Here is a 16,553-nt window from a genome sequence, read left to right on the forward strand (position 1 = left end):
AAATGAATATTTGTTGTAATCAATCTTAAATAAAATATATAACTAGTTGACATACCTTTAGAATGAATACAATTTTGGAATAAATACCAAATTTATAAACTATGCAACATGATTTTTGAATGAATACAAATATTAATTGTATACATACGATTTTAAATACAAATTGACAAATGATACAAAATTCTGAATTTTTTTTAATAAAAAAAATAAAAGAAACTAATAGGAAGTTGTTCTTCATATAAATAAAAATACATATGTATGTAGTTTATATACATTTGGAATGGATTCAATTAGGAACAAATACAAGATTCATAAACTATACAACATGAGATTTTGAATGAATACAAATATTAACACCGTACATACTAATTTGAATATTAGTTTTGAAAGGATACAAAATTCTAAGAAAAAATTATAAATACAAAACAAACTAATACGAAATTGTTCTTGGTCTTCAACAAGTTTCTTGAAATCTTCAGGCACCCAAAAAAATTTATTTATATTTTACTGATAGCATCTTTACATAATAGAGGGAAATCTCAAAAGATACGACAATATATGTACCTTTATCATTGGGTGGACAATATTTTGAAAGAATTGAGAGATTTCTTAAATAAATTGAATGAAAATAGAAGAGGTGATTTTCACAAGGAAAGAAGAGAACAATGGTAAAAATCTCTAGAAAGAGAAGGAAGAAATTGAGAGTAAAAACCTAAAATGTGGGGCCTGATTTGAGAAATAAAAAAAAGAAAATTAATTATATTAAGTACATTTTATTTGATAAAATATTAACATATTGATAATTTCACTAACTATTTTAAAATATAGATATTTTTAATAATATTTAAATAAAACACTTTCTAATAAAGACGACATACTCAAACCTGAATGAAAGAGTCACTTGTGACTCCACATAACCCTTATGGATAAAAGAAAAATATGGAGGAAATTGTCACTTGTGTGGGTGTTAGCACCATAAAGTCAGTTACACATTTGCTGTTACTCTTTGTTTCTCAAATTTTGTTATGAAATCAGAAATCAGTTAAACTACAATGTCAAAAGCTTTTGCCTCCAACACACTTGTTCCGCCATGGAATTCTTCTGAGCAACCATTAGTCCCCTCTCATTCCCAATTCCACTTCAAACCCACCACCCGCCGTCACCTTATCACCTCAATTTCCATCCTTATGACTCCATTTAGCCCCTTTCCATTGCCAGTGTCCCATGCTCGTGGGCTTTTTCAAATGCCCCCTTTTCGCCTCTCTAACAGGTAATTATTGAATGATTTCCCTTTTATCTGATGGAAAGTTGTGGTGTGAATTTGTTGAGGTGATTGGCAGGTACTTTTTAGTGAGAGCAGGGGAATCGGAATATGAGAGTCTGGGGTTGATTAATACTAATCCAGTAGCCAAAACATCTGTAGATAATGGATTGTCTGAAAAGGGGAAGAAACAGACAATTAGGGCAGCGTTTGATTTGAAGGAAATGAGGGCTTGTGATGGAAATTGTTGGATTTGGCCTTCAATCACTCAGAGGGCTTATCAGGCTGCTGAGATTATCGCTGCTGTTAATGGTGTTAACCGAAGGTATTATCATTGGGACACTAAAACTTGGTGTGTTCTCTTCATATTCATTGCTTTTATTTGCATTTGTTAACTAGTCTGACTGCAGCCATATAGTTCCTGAATATAGCTTTCTCGATGCTCGTGGATTGGGGGCATATGAAGGAAAAAGTTTGGATACTTTATCCCAAGTAAGATGCTGCTTTCGTACTCAGTCACATTACTGTCGAATTCGTGTATTATATTAACAAGATAAACAATGTATTCTGAGTCCTATGTGGTGGGAAAGGATTTATAAAATCTGCAGCTGAAATAAACCTCCAATCCTAATGATAATCATATGTGGAATTTTTCAAATATTTGGGACCTATCGTCTAGTATTTCCACTTGAATTAACGATGCTCTTGTGTGCTAAATTATTCGAAAATCATTGAAACACTCGAGTTCTTGATATAATGCTGCAGGTGTACGAATCAGATAGCCTTTCTCCGAACATAAAGCCACCTCCTACTGATGATGGAACTCCCAATGAGAGTGTTTCGGATGTCTTTGTCCGTGTAACACAAGTTATGTCGATTCTTGAGACTCAATACTCTGAGGACACAGTCATCATAGTCTCACCAGATTCTGATAACTTGACAATTCTGCAAGCTGGTTTAACAGGGCTTGATCTTCGAAGGCAATTGACCTTAACAACTATACTTTTGCTTGCAATTTATGTCACTTTACTGTTGACCATGTAGGTCTTATCTATGTTGCAGGCACAGGGATCTTTCTTTTGGGCCAGGTGAAGTTAGATTTGTTGACGCTAGCAGCATACCTACCTATAAGCAACCTGCATCCACAGTTTATAAGTGCTTAAACCCCCCTAGCTGTACATGACATTATAATCCTAAGCTTCGATTTCACCAACAAGAATGCAGGTGAGATATGCCAACTTATCAGCTACATACCGATGGATTCGGCATCATGTTTTATGTATATCATTGATCTTGATATTGTCTTGTGACATTTCCATTCTGTGAACTCTAACTGAAGCTTTAGTTGAAAAGTTCCTTATAGAGTTGCCGCTATAGTAGAATTTTCCACTGAAACATTGATAAATCATCATCATTTTCAATCACAAATGCTTAATATTTGAATTTCTGCAGGATCATATCTTATCATTGTTGTTGAAGATGGGCCCAGGCAGCTGTATAGTTTTTCTTCAACCAATGTTGTAAGGTTCATTAGATCATAGTAGTGTATCAATTTTAATGTCTTATTCCTACCAAATGTACTTGAGATGGTTTTTGAATTTTATAGGCAAGAATGTCGAATTTGTGTTTGTATATAGCAAGAAAGAGAGAGACAAAAAAAATGGGCGGAGGAAGATCGTATTTGTATAATCATGAGTCTATAGCACAAAAATAGCATTTGTATTTGTATATGCATTTTTCTCTCGCTTTATACAAACACAATATATACATTTGTATTTGTATAAATTGAGTGAGCGAGATCTGGGAGAGTGACAAGAGGGGAATGAAAATATATGTATACATACAATTTCTCCTGATTTATACAAACACAAACCCATTTTATAGATTTGCTTTTTGTATAAAGTGAGAGATGCGAGTGAGTGAGCGAGATCTAGCAGAAGGAAGAGAGGGGAACGAAAAAACATATATATACAATTTTCTCTCGCTTTATACAAACACAAACACATTTTATACATTTGTGTTTGTATAAATTGAGTGAGTGAGATCTGGGAGAGTGACAAGAGGGGAATGAAAATATATGTATACATACAATTTCTCCTGATTTATACAAACACAAACCCATTTTATAGATTTGCTTTTTGTATAAAGTGAGAAAGGCAAGTGAGTGAGCGAGATCTAGCAGAGGGAAGAGAGGGGAACAAAAAAATATATATATACAATTTTCTCTCACTTTATACAAACACAAACACATTTTATACATTTGCGTTTGTATTACAAAAAGTGAGAGAGGCGAGGGAAAGAACGAGAGTGGCAAGCGAGATTCATCGGAAGAGAGGCAAAATAGCAACGATTGCTATGGGGGTACAATTAAATCAAACTATATTTATAACATATAATTTGAATTAATAATTTGTTATTATATGCAATTTAAAGTGGAGAATTTGAGGGGGCCTTTTTTTTTTTTTTAGTGATAATAGAATTATTATAAGTATGTTTTAACAAAAAAATAAATTATATTTTGTCTTTGTTTAGTTCATTTTGAAACATTAAAAAATGTTTCTTTCGTTTTGTCAATTTTTAAATTTAACTTCCACCTAACATGTTTAAGATCATAAGATTAAAAAATATTTTGATATAAATATAGACCATAGAAAAAATAAAGTGTTTTCGTTAAAAAGAAGGGATAACTTTGGATTTTAATAATTAAAAAAATGGATAAAAATAAAAACTAGGGTTTTGTTCCATTTTTTCCCAAGAATTACTTAAATTACTCGATTTTAATCCAATTCAACCCACTCAATCATATAATTCATTTTTTACCCAAATCAATTTTGTTTTCGACCATCATTAACTCCACTTATATATGCCACCACCCTCGCCGAGATCTCCTCCACCACCAATTGAAAATATGATACGTACTACTTTCTTTGTCCCAATTTATGTGACAACCCAAAATATTTTAAAAATATATGAAAAATTTATCATCAAAAATAAATTTATTTAAATCTCAAAGAAAATTCGAAATATATCACTTATACGGAGTGAGTACTATCTAACAACTAAAATGCACAACACAAAAAAATATATAAGTTGTATGATACAGATACATGCATTGACCAGGCGGTATATTAAGTCAAGATTCTTCATTTCAAATTTCCAATGAAGACATCCATGTATTGTCACTAGTCTCATTAAGGGCTATTGGAGGTTGTTCGATCAATCGATATATATTTAAAAGCATAAAAAAGATTCACCATGTTATATAGAGATCATACAAAAACCTAGAATGAAATTAAGATTGTAAAAAAATAAATTTAAAAATAGAATCAAATCGCAAATCGAGTCAAATCGAAAAAAATAAATCTAACTAGTGATTTGGTATTGGAAAAAAAATTCGATTATATTTAGGTTGGTTTGATTTCAACTAAATTTAATTAAATCGAGATCAAACCAACCCCACATTATCTAATTTTAAATTTTATTTATACATAAAAATATTTACTTTGATATCATTTTAAAATATTTTTTATACTATTTAATAGTTTTTATCTTTTAATATATTATTTCAAATTTAAAACATAAAATTCGGAATGGTCTACTAAAGATTTTAGTTCATAAATATTGATAATTATAATAAAACTTAAATCAAAATCCAAATTAATACTAATACAAAATGAAATCAATTCAACCCTGAGAATGACAATAATATTGAATATTTGTTCTTTAGTTTTACATTAGTTTAGACAATTAAAATACATAATATGGTTTTAATTTTCCTTAAATATTTAGTAATGTAATTAATACTTATTAAACTTATTTTAGCATAATTTAGTAATTTTAAATTATGCTATTTATTATGACTTTACAATATTTATTTTATATAATGATTTTATTATTATTTTTTGTTGAATATTTTTGTGTTATCAATACTCATCTCATATTTTGTGTAATTTTTTTAAGAAACACCTTAGATAATTGTATTTTGGTTGGACTAAAGAAATATTTGGAACACACGTTAATTATATGTTTGTATGCAAACTTTACCAAAAATATTCAAAAATCTGGAAAATCCGAAGTTTATTAGTTTGGTTTGATTTATAAATTTAAAAATTCGACATGATGGTTTGATTTGGTATTTGAAAAATCTGAAAAAAATCCGAGTTTTATTAGTTTGGTTTGTTTTATCAATTTAAAATCTTTACACAAATAATTTAATTTGATATTTAAAAAATCTAAACCAATCCGATCATATACACCCTCCAGAAGAATTATACAAAATAACAGTTTAAAACCAACATAAAACATTAATTACTATTTTAAATTTAAAACTATTAATATTAAACCACTTTTTTAAAAAGAAAAAATATTTGGACAAAATGTTTGTGGTTAAAACACGAAAAAACTCCGAAAGTGACTAATAGGGTTCGAAACTTTTGAAACCAACATATTGTGCTATAGTTCAAAAATCTCTACACATGAAATTGTTGTTCGTGTATGTAAGGATTATTTGTTATCGCTATTTTAACTTTGCATTAATAAATAATTATTTTTCGATTACATTTCAAAAAAGTGACAAAATATTAATATGTCCCAAAACAGACCATCGCATCCAATATTTTCGAAAATTGTTATGATTTGAGAGCCTCAAGTAGTCAAATTGCCTCAGGCTCAGGACTTTGAGATTTTTTCTACCGTAAATTAATAGTAGGAAATTTATGTTATAAAATATGATTTTCTCACTCTATTCCCTTTTAACCAATTCACTAGAAAAACTCAGGGTGGAAAATAGATTCTCATGAGAATAACCTTTAAATATTTATTTTTACTTATCGATTCAATCAAAAAATCAACGAGAAATATTCACAACATACTGAGAAAATAGTAATTTTTTAGAAGTACCGTCATGGATACAATATCTTTCGCTTGTACAATGTCACTTATGTGTGGATATAATATATTCCGCTATATTTTGAAAGACATTATTGTTAAGTTCATAAACTATATATGAGTCTGGAGTCTAAGGGTATAAAATATTAACAAAAATTTCAAAACGGTATATGAAATTTTATATTAATCAAAACGACAAAATCGCTGCCAAATATAGCGGAATTTCTTGTCACATGTCATAAGTTCATAAACTGTAAAATTCCTAACAGTTCGTTCGAATGTTCACTGGACAAATATCACTGAAAATGCATCGAATCTCTATTTATTGATTAAAAATAACTTAGAACTTTTAGGATTTTTTTTAATTTCAAATTTTAAAAATAATTCTTCAAACCTATTTTATTTAATAGTAATAATATATAAAAGAACTACCATTTGACCATTTTTTTCTTATTGATATTAAAATTTTAGAATAGTTAATAATTTTATTATAATGCTTTCCAATGACAAAAAATATTTATTTTTTCAAAAAAAAAAAAACTTTAATTAAGAGTGGAGAAACTAATTCCATAACTGTCAATTTTGGCACCAAAAATATATTGTGGCAAGAAACCCAAAAAGCTATCAAACTTTTGTTGTAATTTAATTAGTCATTAGTCAAATCATTGCAATAATATAAAAATCTATCCATAAGAATAACGTAGGGAGAAATTAACCAAAATATAATAAGTGGAAAGGAAGAGGACTGAATTATTTGTATGTCATTTTTATTACATTACTATTATTTGTTTTTCAATATTGTCCTAGTGGAAAATTTTAAAAAGTATTGACTTCGCAGAAAAATAATTATCGAGGTTAGAGTGAGAAACATATCGTAAAATAATAAGACATGATGCAAATGATAAAAAGAAAAATATACTCTATCTCAACTTTTGTGGGTTAATTTTTTTTGAAAGAAAATTATATATTTGTAAATTACGTAAAAAATATCAAGTCATAAAAATTGATAAATAAAAATTCAAAATGTTTAAAAAATCTATAAAAAACTTATGATCAAAGATAGACTTGTTTGAATCTCGAAATTCGAAAAGTGCCACATAAAATGCGACGAAGGGAGTTCATATTTTACCACTAATTAGAATAAATTACACCTAATTTTTGCCTTATGTATTCTGAAATACATGTATCTTGATGTATCTAAACACACTAAAATTTGATAAAAATTATAATAATACAAACTAAAGTATATCTTAATTAAACCGGTTGAGTTTATGTAAGTTTCTCATGATATTATTATTATTATTATTATTATTATTATTATATATTTATTAAATATCATTATGGTTGTTGTTATTCGTACTTGGAAGGGAGAAAAACGATACGGATTATGTGTTGACACCAGGGCGGATCTATGAGTCTCCGTGGGGTGCCACGGCATTCACTTATCTCGAAAAAACTTTTGTATATATGTATATATATTAATCAATATATATATTCTTTGTCACCCACTGAATAAAATGGTTAGCAGTTCAATTGGCAAAGTAGGTAATAACGTGACATAAATATTATTAAGAATATATTTAAATAGTAATTTTAAAAATGATGAATATTATTACTAGAGTTTTTCTAATTTGAAGGTTCTTTCGATCTTCAACAACATTCTTGCTAAGTAAGATGACTAGATCGAAGCTAAAATTTGTATTCTCTTTTGTTATATTTTGGAACAACACATAAAGTCAATGGAATATGAATATATTGAGTTAAAACTATTAGATATTTTATACAAGCTCAAATATTTTAGTGTGAGAAACTCTTTTTCCCTCAAAATTTCAGCGAATATACTGATTCCTAAAAAGAAATAAAAATTTAATTGTTACTTAGCTCTAATCTCATAAAATTTAAAAGAAAATATTACTAAAATGCATGTTTGATCGATTTGTTTATAAAGATCGAAAAAAGATAAATAACTCGATTACAACTCAAAATTAAAGCAACCGATCCACTTATCTTACTTGAACAATGTGACACCCACGACCTTCAAATCCTAGATCTGCCACTGATTGACACTTTTTTGTTTCTACTAATTTAACTGCACCAAGATGTGATCGATTAGAAGTCTTACTTTTGTCAAAATATTACTCCCTTCGTCCCATTTTATATGTCACATTTCGAATTTCAAGAGTTAAATAAGTTTAATTTAAATCTTTTAAACATTTTGAATTATCAATTATTTTGACTCATAGTACTTTTTACGTAGTTTCCAAAATATATAAATTTTATTTCACAAAAATTAAAGATTCTATGTTCAAATTTCCTATCAAGCTTAAACTGTTTGACTCTCAAAACATAAAAAATGTCATATAAATTGAGACAGAGGGAGTACTAGTTTGTGAAGGGAAAGAGAGGGCACATTAGAGTTTGAAATGTACTTCATTTTGAGATTAATTAATTAATTAAGAGGTTGACCAATAAACTTAAATGGCATACTAGTTACGTGCATAATTATGAAATTCATGCATAACTCAAACAAATGAGTGGGTTCAACGTGAACTTCATAAGATTGTAAATGTATAGCTAAGTATTCTTTAAAGGATGATATACTCACTAGTGTTTGATCAATTTGAGTTGATTATTCATCTGTTTATATATATATATATACTCTAAATAATAAAAGAATACAAAAAAATCATTAAAACCTAGTTCATAAATATTGACTAATCTTATTATATGTGACAAAAATTTAGAGGGAATTGAACTCAACAACTTACCTAAAATAACAGCTTTTGTCAGCATCAATATAACGCGGGGCACAAAAAAATCTCGGCAGTTAACGAAAAAAAGAATAGTCACTTCAAAGATAAATTTAATCTTCTATAATTCAATATATTACTAATTTGTTAAATCAAGTTAATTATAGGAGAAAGGGCGCTTCAAAAAGTGGGGCACGTACCTAATTAAGGAAATAAACTTTTTTATGTGAAGTAATTAAGTAACCTAATTAGTTAATTCAGTTACGGTTATAGTAGAAACTAGTACTTTAGGAAATAAAGTAACCTGTTTGTTAACTAATTACACTCTTTTTTTTTCCATTATGGTAATAAGAGGTGTATAAATAGATAACTATCTTTGTTTAGACTTCATAATTCATTTAGGTTTACATAGGTTAACTCTTGATCAAGAATCAATGTCGAAACAAATGGGAATACGTTTTCATCCCACTGATACGGAGCTAATCAACTATCTTAAGAGGTTTTTCAAAGGCGAATTATGTTTGAATCAACAATGTCCTATCCAGTTTGCGGATATATATGGAGATCAACCACCATGGGAGATATTCGGAGCTAATTTTGAAGAGAAGTTTCGTTACTTTATTACTCCTTTGAAGAAGCGGAGGATTAAAGATACAAGGTTTTCTCGAACTTGTGCTAAAGGGACGTGGAAAGGGCAAACCGGAGAAGAACTTATAAGGAGGAATAGTTTGGGGCCTGTGGTAGGGTTTAAGAGAAAGTTCAGGTTTGAAACAAGTGATCAATGTGGCCAAAATAAAACTTGGTTGATGATAGAATATCAAGTTGCGGATAGTTTCTTTAAGGAAAATAAACATATTCTTAAAGAAGATTTTGTAGTGTGTCAAATCAAGAAGAAGAAGATCATGGATAAAGAGAAGAATGCGGATCATGTTATAGAGGCACAAGCTGGAGATGTCGCGGGAAGTATCGATCCTATGTTACTTGAGCCTAATCATAATAATGTCTACTCCACAAGGGAAGATCAAGTTAGGGTTTGTGATGAAGTTGAGGCTACAACTACCGAATTTGACGTTCGAAATACAATGGAGAAGAGAGAGACAGCGTTGGAAGTACAACAAGGCAACGGAGTTGACGATATTAGAAGCAATGAATTTCAAGAGATGTATAAAGTACTTGAGGATTTTTCTTTTGATATTCCTGACGAGTGGTTGCAGAATTCACACATTCTACAAGATATATAAATATTTATATAGTTCGATCCTTCAATGGATTATGTAGTTGAAAAAAATTTGTATATTTTTCACTTTTGCCCATATATATAAATGTCTATGTTCTGATTACTAATTAATATTTTGAAGTAGAAAATCATGATAGCTCAACTAATACTGTAAGCGCAACGTTGATAATGTTGAGATTATGTGTAATTGGCGATATCGTGTTGAACAAAGTTCTAAGATACTATGTTATACCTGCTTTTGCAACTATAAACTTTCATATTTGACGTTTCTCTGCATTTTCCAACCTAAAGTTGAGCCCTTCTGTTATGTTCCCGATTTCATCACATTACCGTGTTGTGTTCTGTTCTGATTAGTCAACTTGTTGTACGTCTTACATGAGTCTACAATCTGTTTTTATCTGAGGTAAATCTTCAATCTCTTACTACTGTTACTGTGATGTTAAAGAAAATTAGAGTGATAGTTTTGCTGGTATTCTGCTGACCACCTCAAGTTCAATTCATCATCATGAACTTGAAAGCTACATCTTACGAAAAAAGTATTAACTAATTTCACCTAGGCGCCCAAAGTAAAACAGAAATTGAATATGAGGCCCTTGTATAATTAGTAAAGGGGCAAGCACAAAACATCCCGTATTAATTCACTCCCGTAGATTTAATGTGTTTAGATATCACAGAAAAGTAGGAGCTTTACAAATATTGTTACTGTCATCATGCTTAGATATGAGAGAAATTAGCAAAATGGAGTATCAATTTTTAACACTGCTATTAGCAAAATGGAGTATCCGAATATCTTTAGGATCGCATAGATAAATCACATATCTTTCCTCCTCTTTAATGGAGTGTCAATTTTTAGGGAGGTTGATTTTTCATATTAGGATTAATTATTTCTTTCCTGAAAAATATTGTATTTAAGAGTTAGTGGGTAAAAACCCGAAAGAAATCTATTTCAATCAATGACGAATGCATGCAATGAACATACAAAAACAGAAGATTGGATACTTTGAATCTCAACAAATTTTGTATAATATAAATAAATGTGAGATTACGACTGATTTTCCATAGGATCATGCAGCAAATCGTTTCCGGCAGCCGATGTGCGGTTTGCTCCGCCACTCGCCCCTTCATCCTCCACCTTCTCCCTTACAGAGGCATTCACCGTCATCTCTGCACCGCCTGTGTACTGGATTCCCACCCCGGTTCCTTCTGTCCCATCTGCTTCGATGTCTTCCTCCATAACCCTCCTCCCCCTCGTCTCCGTCTCTTATGCCTAAAATGCCCCTCTATTTCACACCTCTCTTGTGTACCTGATGCTCCTTCTGGTTACTTATGCCCTCTCTGTTCTAACCCTAATTTTACTTTCTTCTATGTTACTCCCGTTAATAACGCCATTGAAATCAATACACATTTGGCTAAACAGTTGGTTGCCGCTGCTACTATTGTTTCTGAATCTATTCACAATGCTGCCGTTATGGCTAGGATTAATGCTGATATTAGGATTAAGGAAGCTCTGTTAGCTAAGGCTGAAGCTAAACAAGTTTTGGATAGGCTCAAGTATATGATTGACAACCAAAATCATCAATTCTCGCCCATACATGTTTCTGATTCTTCGGCTAATGATACAGGGGAAAATAAGATATATGAAGTAAAAGGAGAATCCTCTCAATCTTCATATGATTGTGATACCATGGATGATTAGCTTTAAGTAGTTGCAATATAAGGTTTTTCTGTTTTTTTGGCCGAATAAAGGAATTGAAATTGTTCATTCAACAGTATCTACCTTATTGTTAATGCCTCTTTTTGATGAGTTTTATTATAATCATCAATAAAATTAACAAGATAAACAATTTGTTCTGAGTCCTATGACGTGGTGGGGAAGGATTAACTATCTGCAGCTGAAATAATCTTCCAATCCTAATGATATTCGTATGAGGCGAAATTACTAAACACACAACAATATGTATAAAATTGACAAATATTTGATATAGTAAGGTTATTGGTGATTACTACTACTCTATTATTATAATACAAATCAGAAAAGCTAAAAACCTGAAAAAATTCCAAATAAATATCAGAAAAAATCCCAAAAGATACTTGACAAAAACGCAATTATGTGAAAATCAATGATATAAATCTTTTGAATTATTAAATCAGGTTTAAAATATAAGGAATCCAAATCCTCCCATAAGTGTGGTTGTTAATAATATCTTGTATACTATATAAGTAGAAGGAGGTCGATCAGTAGATGATAATTTGTAGTAAGTTAGAATTAATAAAAGATGGGTGATTGGTCAGAGATTAATTATGATATGTTGGTTCTCATACCTAAGCGTTTCAATTCAATTGAAGATTACCTAAATTTCGCCTCTGTATGCAAATCGTGGCGGAGATGTGCAGCTACCAAGGAGAATTTTAACACTAATCTAGCTAGAGTTCCGTGGCTGATGTTAGCTGAGGAAGAAGGCAATTCAACTCGACAATTGGTAAGCCCTTATAGTGGCATGATTATGAAGAAGACGATTCCAAAAGCCAGCGGAAAAAGATGAAGGTGAGATTAGTTTGTTACATCCCTTTTCTGGTGTTCAAATTGAGTTGCCCCATCAAAATACCATAGAAAATCATCATACTCAACACCAAACTCGCGCACCTATTTTCACAAGGCAGTTTTGTCTGCTAGTCCTTCTCACACTTCAGACTACGTTCTCATTGTAATTGAGGGTGATCTCAAGTTCCTCAGTTATTGGAGGCCAGGCAACTTGCAATGGACCAGGATTATAAATACATTCAGTCGCGTTGAACATCGTGATGTCATATATTTTGATGGCAAATTTTATGCAGTTGATTGGAGTGGTCGAGTGATATTGAATCCAATCAGACACATATAATGGCCGGGAAGAGTTGTACATAGTAGAATCACTAGGAACATTATTTGTAGTTGTGCGTAGCGATGTTGGGTTAAGATACATTATGGATGATAGAGAGAGGATTCCATTGACACTTGCCCAAAATGGTATTTTTGATGATCTTGATGAGGAGTTAACTTATGGGACAACAAATATCCGAGTTTTTGAGGTGGATTTAGTTACTGGCAAATTGGCGGAAACTAAAGAATTAGGGGACAGAGCTTTTTTTATTGGGCATAATGCTTCTCGCGCTGTTCAACCTTCTCAATTTCCCGGAATCAAGCCAAATCATATTTATTTTACGAATGATTATTGGGAAGCATACCTTGTATTTGAAGAAGGCGGTGGCTTGGACATGGGTGTTTTCAACTTAGCTGATGGCACCATCCTCCCCTTCCCACACTACAAGGGTGTCTCTTTAAGTCCTGTTTGTCCTCCAACTTGGGTCACATCGTTAACATACCGCCAAGCCATTTTTATTAACATAATGACACCGGGCCCTTATTGCAGCCCACTCTACTGAATCAGCTGCTTTATTTTTGGTACCAACAACTAAGAATTGTTTTCCCAACTCTATATTGATTCGATTCGATTAGATTAGATCACATTACTCCATTCATTTAATTTTCTACTAGTATTATCTGTTAGTGTTGTTTTCCTTTCCATTACATAATTAGAATTATATTAGGGATTGCTTTCAACATGTGTAGATTGCTGGATCTCACTCTTTTAGCATGGGTGTCAAAGTAATCAGTTGTTTTTTTCTCCTTTGTATTGGAGTTTGTTAGGGAACCATTGGGTAATCTCCTTGGTTATGAAAATGGTGTTGAAATCAATTTATATATGTTTGTTTATTAGGGTGCGTACTATGTTATCTTTGGGTTACTAGTACACTTGATTATGTGTGATTGCAGCCATATAGAATATAGCTTTCCGGAGGTTTGATATTATAGTGTCCACCCGTCACTTGCCAGACAAATTTTGCATGCGGATAGGGGCAGAAGAGACTAGAATTGTGGAGAAGCTTATAGAAAATTTTAGAAGCCCTTGGACATTTCAAGAAGCTTATAGAATTTCTTAGAATTTTCTAGAATGCCATAAAAAATATTTTGGAAGACTTTGAAATATCCTAAAATATGTAGAGAGTTTTAGAATAGGACTAAAGTGTAAATACTTTAGAAATTTGTAAAGTAAATATCATTTACATTTAGGCCCTAGAAGATAATATAAATATAAGGGTCTCTAATTTGTAAATCATCAAGCAAGTTATAAAGCATTCTCCAACCAATACAAAAGTCTTATTCCAAAAGCTCTCGTTTTTGACTAAAGTGTAAATACTTTAGAAACTTGTAAAGTAAATATCATTTACATTTAGGCCCTAGAATCTTGTTTTTGACTAAAGTGTAAATACTTTAGAAACTTGTAAAGTAAATATCATTTACATTTAGGCCCTAGAAGATAATATAAATATAAGGATCTCTCATTTGTAAATCATCAAGCAAGTTATAAAGCATTCTCCAACCAATACAAAAGTCTTATTCCAAAAGCTTTCGTTTTTTCTAAGTCTTTCTTTGTAAGTGAAATAAGTGTTTTTTATTCTTTCTAAGTTTGTCTTTGTATCGTATTGTTTTGCATCGTAAAAAATTTGTGAGTAAATTATTAAGTGTTGCACGGATGAGACTTTAAATTTGTGACATATCATCATCAAAAGAGACTTCGCAATCATACCTTTCTTCCTTCCTTTCAACTTCTTCATCTGGAAAGAAAAAAAAAAGAGAATTGAGACAAAAGAAAGAAGAATTAAGGTGATCATAATTAAGTGTTGGAAGCTGGCTGAAATATTCTAAGTGTTGGAATGAAGCCTGAAATATTCTAAGTGTTAGAATATTAGTATTTCGTGTAGATAGGAATGTAATTTGAATTAAATTCTATCTGTTGGAAATATAGCTGTTGGAAAGTTAGTTTTGAACCCTGTGATGACAAGTGTCGGACAGGTGTCACTTGTAACCGCCGCATGTAACTGCCATTGTGCAGAATTTTGATTTAAAGGTGGAAATTCGTCTAAGGCAAAAACAGAGTGTTTCTAGCCTTAGACTAATTCGTGAAGCCTTCCTTTGTATTACTTAAAGGTTAATAAAGGTTGGGACTGGTTCCTGTAAATTCTGTTGGTTGTTTGACGCTACTGTTTTAAGTATTTCTATACTTAGTCAATTTTCGTGGGTGTAAGTAGGCTGAAGTATTACAGACGCTGTAAGACTGCCTAGAGTGGTGTGCGAGAAAAATAAATCGACCCTCTTTCAATTGGTATAAGAGCGCGGTTAAACAATGGTGAAAAACGCAGAATTATGGGAGTTGGCACGAAAAATTGAATCCTTCGTCGGGTTTACTGAAGACATTTTGGCAGACCCTACGTTTGTGGATTTATTCACACAAATCATTGAGTTGAGAGTGGACGCTGAGAAAGTTCAGGGGGAAATTGGTGGATATCGACAGAATGTTGATAACCACATTACTGAAATCTTGGACTTTCGTACCACAACTACGCAAAAACTGGAGGGACTGCAGAAGGAAAATGAGAACCTTCGTGCAGAACTCGTCGTTTTGTGTCGGGCTGTGGCCACGTTAAGTTCAACTCGTGTTGAATCGTCTAAGGTAAAGATTCCAGAACCTAAGGCCTTTAGTGGCGCAAGGAGTGCTAAAGAACTGGAAAATTTCATCTGGGACATGGAGCAGTATTTTACCGCTGCAAGGGTGCCAGACGCTGATAAGTTGAACATTACCACAATGTATTTGTCGGGTGATGCGAAACTTTGGTGGAGGACTCGTAATGCAGACGACGTAAGTGCTGGTCGTCCTAGGATTGATACATGGGATAAGCTAATCAAAGAAATGCGTGATCAATTTCTTCCTAGCAATGCATCTTGGCTTGCAAGGGATAAATTGAAAAGGCTAAGGCAGACGGGATCAGTGAGGGAATACATAAAAGAATTTACCTCTGTGATGTTAGACATACAAAATATGTCTGATGAGGATAAACTTCACAACTTCATTTCGGGCATGCAAGGCTGGGCTCAAAACGAACTACGAAGGCAGAATGTTAAAGATCTGCCCGGGGCTATTGCTGCTGCCGATTCGTTAGTGGATTTCCGGACGACTCGTCCTTCGACAGACATCCCCTCCACTTCAAAAACTAAGAAAAAGAATGAGAAGAAAGGGGAATGGAGAAAGGATAATCGTAAAGACAATACAAATGATAAAGGAAAGGCACAAATGAAGGATGGGAAAGACAGGCCTAAGAACAAAGATGGAAATTCGAAGGGCTGTTGGACTTGTGGTGGTCCTCATTTGGCCAAATCTTGTCCAAACCGGGAAAAAGTGAATGCTTTGCTTGCTGGTAACGTGAATCAAAGGGAGGAGGATGAAGAAATCGTGGCTGCAATGGCAAACCCATTGGGATTGTCCTTCAACCACATTATGGGGATCAATAATGTTGGAGAAATCTCTAGTACTTCGAATCC

The 16,553-nt window shown here is 32.0% G+C and overlaps 3 protein-coding genes and 1 pseudogene across 3 annotated transcripts; all 4 read left to right on the forward strand.

Annotated features, from left to right (window-relative positions):
* Positions 1–918: 918 nt before the first annotated feature.
* On the forward strand, positions 919–3,028 carry LOC107015405. Its single transcript, XM_015215660.2, has 6 exons — positions 919–1,270; positions 1,341–1,586; positions 1,672–1,753; positions 2,027–2,241; positions 2,324–2,485; positions 2,714–3,028. Exons 1-5 carry the CDS (start codon positions 1,053–1,055, stop codon positions 2,442–2,444), a joined length of 882 nt encoding a protein of 293 aa, XP_015071146.1. The 5' UTR covers positions 919–1,052; the 3' UTR covers positions 2,445–2,485; positions 2,714–3,028.
* A 6,304-nt stretch (positions 3,029–9,332) lies between these two features.
* On the forward strand, positions 9,333–10,139 carry LOC107013615 (NAC domain-containing protein 1-like). Its single transcript, XM_015213486.1, has one exon. It carries the CDS (start codon positions 9,333–9,335, stop codon positions 10,137–10,139), a length of 807 nt encoding a protein of 268 aa, XP_015068972.1.
* Positions 10,140–11,201: 1,062 nt separating this feature from the next.
* On the forward strand, positions 11,202–11,831 carry LOC107013617. The gene has a single exon (XM_015213487.1). The coding sequence runs from the start codon at positions 11,202–11,204 to the stop codon at positions 11,829–11,831; it is 630 nt and encodes a 209-aa protein (XP_015068973.1).
* A 580-nt stretch (positions 11,832–12,411) lies between these two features.
* LOC107013618 lies at positions 12,412–13,558 on the forward strand (annotated as a pseudogene).
* Positions 13,559–16,553: the final 2,995 nt, after the last annotated feature.

This window comes from Solanum pennellii, chromosome 3 (assembly GCF_001406875.1).
Source record: "Solanum pennellii chromosome 3, SPENNV200".
In the NCBI taxonomy this organism is placed as follows: Eukaryota; Viridiplantae; Streptophyta; class Magnoliopsida; order Solanales; family Solanaceae; genus Solanum; species Solanum pennellii.